General features: G+C 28.6%; 1 protein-coding gene across 1 annotated transcript in view; it reads left to right on the top strand.

The window, feature by feature from the left end:
* LOC119675144 (uncharacterized protein DDB_G0288805-like) overlaps positions 1 to 5329 on the top strand; it is a 19255-nt gene extending 13926 nt beyond the window's left edge. Inside the window, exon 8 of the mRNA XM_038086333.1 lies at positions 5071 to 5329. Within this exon, the coding sequence (XP_037942261.1) occupies positions 5071 to 5329 (259 nt within the window). The remainder of the gene's footprint in view (positions 1 to 5070) is intronic.
* The last annotated feature ends 117 nt before the right edge of the window (positions 5330 to 5446 follow it).

Raw genomic sequence — 5446 nt, 5'->3', positions numbered from 1 at the left:
ATTTTATTGCAAATGATTAAAATTATGGGCAATATTTATATAATAAAAGTTAAACTGAATTAATACTGCATAATATTTTCTCAAATAATAGTTATTTAATTTAATTTTTTTTTTTATTTTCTTAAAGTTCGAACATACAAGCCGTTCTTGGCTTTAGGTCAATTGGCTCTTGAGCTCTGACTCTGAGCTTTAAATTTGGGAGGGTACCTGTTCTACCCTAGGTAATTGAAGTGTCAAAAAATTATTTACTAATAACTAAATATATGAAATAATTCCAATATCGAAACTTCATTAATTGAAAATAATAAAATAATTTTTTTTTGTTGCAATATTACTTCTGTTAGTTAAAAACCTCTCCATTGAAAACTTTAATTTATATTAAAAATTTAGTTTCTTTCGCCAAAACGAACGTGAAAAAAGAATTTAATTTCTTTAATAATTATTAAATTTTATTTGTGCACCAAATAATTGCATTACCAATCGTATTCTAAAAACCTGCTTCTTGATAAGTAAGCCGCATAAATCAAAGTCTAAACACTTGACAGTCATCTGGGTGTTTAATAAATATTCCGTGATGTTTGCTAGCCACCATAGTTCATTAAAATATTAAGTCTTAAAAAATTACACATTTTTATTACGTGTTTTGAATTAAATGATTATTATAGAAAAATTAAATTGGTTTGCAAATAAAACGATAAAAAAATATACAACTAAACTATATAAAAAACAAATTCAATATTCAACATTTAATTTGATTCCATAAAATTTCTTCTTCTATTTTTGGTGAATTTATTTCAAATTAAGCAAAATATGCAACTCATTATTGAAATATCAATCACGAAAACTTATGGCATAACCTACACAACATAGTTCATTGTATCATTAGACCAGACCATAGGTAAAAAGTTGCAAAAGATCAATTTTTCAATTTTTCAATTTTTGAGCCATGTCAAATTTTCGCCTACAATCATTCCTCTGCTGGTTTGCAAATTAATTTCCTAACCTACCACAAATATAAGGTCAACGTATTCAAATAGATTTAATGGGATTTGCACAAATAATTTCATATTCAAAAAACTTTTCAATGCCAATCGCACTTTTTAGGAAAGTTCAACATATTTGGTGATTTCGTAACAATTTCAACCAAAAGAGAAATGTCCAAAAAAGGATATTACACAATCTTACAAAATGAAATGCAAAATTACACTCTATGACCTCACCCACATCAAAACTACTAATGACCTATTTAAAAACTTTAGCTTAGAGATGTATAGACCATCAAAATCACAAAATAAGCTTAAATTATTAAATAAATATTTGATTTATTGCTGATGCGGGGAATGGGGCTAGTGCTAATAAATGGAATGTATGAGTAATAAAATAAAATGATACGTTTCTAATATTATATATGCATATATTTGGAAAGGGAATTCATATTAAAAAGAGAAGTACTTTCAATGCTATGCAGTATTTATTGTATTAATATTGATAAATATTACGTTAATAAAGTTCAAATAAAGTTTTTCAACTCGCCTTGTGGTGTATATCAATAAATGTTGAAAAAGTTTACACTTTTCACCATTTTTGCAAAGAATCTTTATGAAAGCATAGCTCTTTACAGGCGACACACCAGCGACATTGATGAGTATTCAACGTTAATTAATGTTTAGTAATGACATTGGTGTTGACACTTGTGAGAGGAATGGTGAAAGTTATTTAAACAATTTAATGAATAATAAAAACGCCAAAAACCATGACGTCAATTTGCTCTTCGTCTATTTCTAAAATTGCAGACTATTTGGAACATAGTCCAAATAGACATTAATTTTTATGGCCGAGGGATTTCGATTTATGTGAATTAGTTTTATAGGGAGATCTACTGTATATTTGTTAAATTTAATTTAACCATTTCTGTCCTGTTATTACTAACAACACAATGCGTATAAAAACCGAAAACTCAACTCGGTTACAATCAATGGACATAACATCATAGACACCGAGTGCTTTACTTACTTATGGAGCATTCTATCGGTGGATGGAGGTGCGTAAAAAGACGCTAATAGCCGCATTCAAAAAGCGCGAGTATCATTTGCTAGGTTGCGTAACCTATGGCGGGCCTACAATATACGTACCAACACCAAGGTAAAAATTTTTAACGGATGCGTCAAATCGGTATGCCGATATGGGTCGGGTACCTTGCTTGCTAACTCCGAGATCGAAAGAAGATTGCAATCATATATCAATCGATGCCTGCGCAACATATTACAAATATGGTGGTCTAGGACGATTTTGAATGAAGTATTATGAAGAATAACGCACCAAACAAACGTAAACAGCGAGATTAGAAGAAAGAAATATGGTTGAATTGGACATACACTGCGTAAGCCTTATGAAGATATAGCGCATGCTGCACTTACTTGGAACCCATAGAGAACTAAGCGAAGAGGCAGATCAGCAATGACCTGGAGAAGGACAGTTTAACAGGAGACGGGCAAATCGTTTAACGAGTTAAGTGCAATGGCACAAAATAGAAATCAGTGGAAAACTTTTCTAGACTCCTTAAGCTCCTAATGGAGTATGGAAATAATAATAATTACTAACAACCTAATTGTTCTTACATCCCATACCGGGTTGTTAGCTATATGCCCCGGTATGGGTTTTGGTATAGTTTAGTGTTTTCCTAATTTCTTCTCTGTTCTTTGCTATATTTCTTCTGTTTCTCAATGTAATAGCCCTCACATTATTATCAATAAAATTTATTTAATACATACGCGAATATTCTTTGTCTTTGTCGCTTTTGATGTATACTCTAGAATAATTCTACATAAGGTTGATCTAATCTTATCTAAATCATAATCTATGTTAAACCTTTAAGTTTTGATCAATATTTTTTGATAATAATATTTTTGGCTCTGATTAACTTTAACAACTCACCACTATTTCTTATTAAGAAATGTCTCTGAACTTGTGTTGTTTTGGACCATGATCTGTCATTTGAAAATTCTTAGTTTCTATGTCTAATCCAAGTATTGTCTAGATTTTAGATTTGTTTATAGTCATATAGCCATTTTGTAATATTTAGCTTTCATATTAATAAATTTGTATTAGCAAAGCATTTCTACTCCTTACTAATAAGCAATCCTGAATATTCGATTAATTTAAACTCGTATAATTTGTGGATTTTTTCTATTGATTTTTTAATATCAAACAATATTTTGTATTATATCCATTAATTAGCCCAATATATCTAGCTGCAGATTTTATATTGACAAAGTGTTTGTAAGGTAATACTAAGGTAAGGTAAGGTAAGGTAATACTAATTACGTCAATGCTTAAGCGATTGTCACTTACGATCTATGATTATATTTCCAGTCGTTTTTATTTATTGTACCGCAGAGTGGAGATAGAGGTCAAAAATAACTGTTGATGAATGGTCCCCATATTAATATTCCTTACCTTCACTATATTTTTTCCTTGTAAACATTTCCGTATGAACTCAATTAAATGATAGCTTGAAACTTTTGAAAATCTGTCATTCATGTTTATGGGTCATTCATTCACATATGGAATGGATTTTAATCTCATCACGTTAAATTTTGCTGAAATTCTTTTAAGTTACTAGAATAAAAAAAGATAGGGATTCATTGCGATTTCAGAATTTGTAAAATGAATTATGTTTTAAAGGTAATTGATTAAATTTTATTTATAATATAAACAATTAATTCATTCAAATTATACATTAAAAATCTTGATTATTTATTTCTGATTTAAGTTTACTATTAAATTTTACTAAAAAATTAATCAGTACCATACCTCATATAAAATGGGTGCGTACGATATTTCCATTAAATTAAATTTCGGAAATATAACACAAATTGATTTCAAATTATATTTGTCACTTAATTTTACTTAAAAATTTTCATTTTATATATTTATAATATAATATATAGCTATATTTTAAAAAATATTTTGTGGAAAAAAAATTAAAGTACTTGGTGGGGATATGTACGTTTCGTTTGATTGCATTAGAAAAATATCTCTAGTAATCTGATCCCTAGTAACTATTATTTGTTTTATATTTCCAAAGTTGAAAATATTGTTTAAAGATTATGTGTCGGTACATAACCGACAATACCTTTACCATAACTTCGCAGATGTTCGCTTTTAAAGCATTGAGACTTTGAGGATTGTTTGTATATACACAAAAAAAGTTCGACATGACAAATCGAGAAATTTTTCATGCAAAAAAGCCAAAACGAGAAATTCTGTGTACCTTATGGCACCCCTCTTTTAAACCACATTTCTACCACATCGATGTATTCAATGTCACAGCAAAAAAATTGACAGTGATCACTATTGACCGTTTGTGTCACACTTTCGTAATTTTTGATAAAATAGGTGTCAACTTTACAGTACATTTGACAGTTATTTATAGATTTTCACTACCTCTAAAGTATAAATTTTGATTATCAACAAATATATCGAGTGAAAAATAAGCCTCATTTACAAAGAATTCGATGTGAAATACCGTTGTCACGATATTTCTTGCAAATTGTGAAATAATCTATATTGTAAAATGGCAAGCCTGAAACTGAACACATGAAATATTGAACTACCATCCTGTTCGACACATGTCACTTCAAATCAAGACCATCGGATAGAAAACCTAGAAAAAAAAGAAATCAAAATTTTATTTATCTTTAAATCTAAAAGACCTGTCTGCATTAAAATACACATATATTCAAAAAAGTTTCTGAATGAATATAATTTTTACATTATACTATTATTATACTATTATTAGTTGATGTGTACTATAAAAAATTTATTAATCAAATCTGTTTTAATAAAAGACAAAAAACTAACATTTGTAAGCTGAGAAACTAAATATAGAAAATTATAAGTATATCTTGATAAAGGATATTTAAACTTCGCAAAGGATTAAGCAAACATTTTTAACTTTAACTTTAATCTTCTTAAATTTTAATTTATTTATGTTTATTAAATATGGTATTAATTAAATGAAATATTATTATAATATTCCTTTTGTATATTTTACTATTAATTGTAGAGCATTGTACTTCAAACACTGTCGGTCATTGCCTTAGTCTCAAGTAAGGCGATTTTAGATCAGCATTCTTCTCCCACACAGCAGAATAGCGCAGATGTTTTACAAAAACGAATTGACTTTGGAAATGATGCTCACATTGACATCATAGATGAGCATCATCATCACCATCATCACGAACATGAACATGATCCGGGATTTTGGAAAAAAAAAGTTACTTGGAAAGAAGGTTTGATAAAAGCATCAAATTTCTTTTTATTTTAAAACGTTTAAAACGTTGTACTTAACATTGATTATTCAATTTAAATTATAAGGTTGGAAAAAAATTTGGAAACCAGCTAAAAAGCAGATTTGGGTTCCAAAATGGAAGCAAATATGGAA

The sequence above is a fragment of the Teleopsis dalmanni genome, chromosome 2, assembly GCF_002237135.1.
Source record: "Teleopsis dalmanni isolate 2A chromosome 2, ASM223713v2, whole genome shotgun sequence".
NCBI classification, from domain to species: Eukaryota; Metazoa; Arthropoda; class Insecta; order Diptera; family Diopsidae; genus Teleopsis; species Teleopsis dalmanni.
Note: the sequence above shows the minus strand (reverse complement) of the source record. Positions and strands in the feature narration are given on the sequence as shown.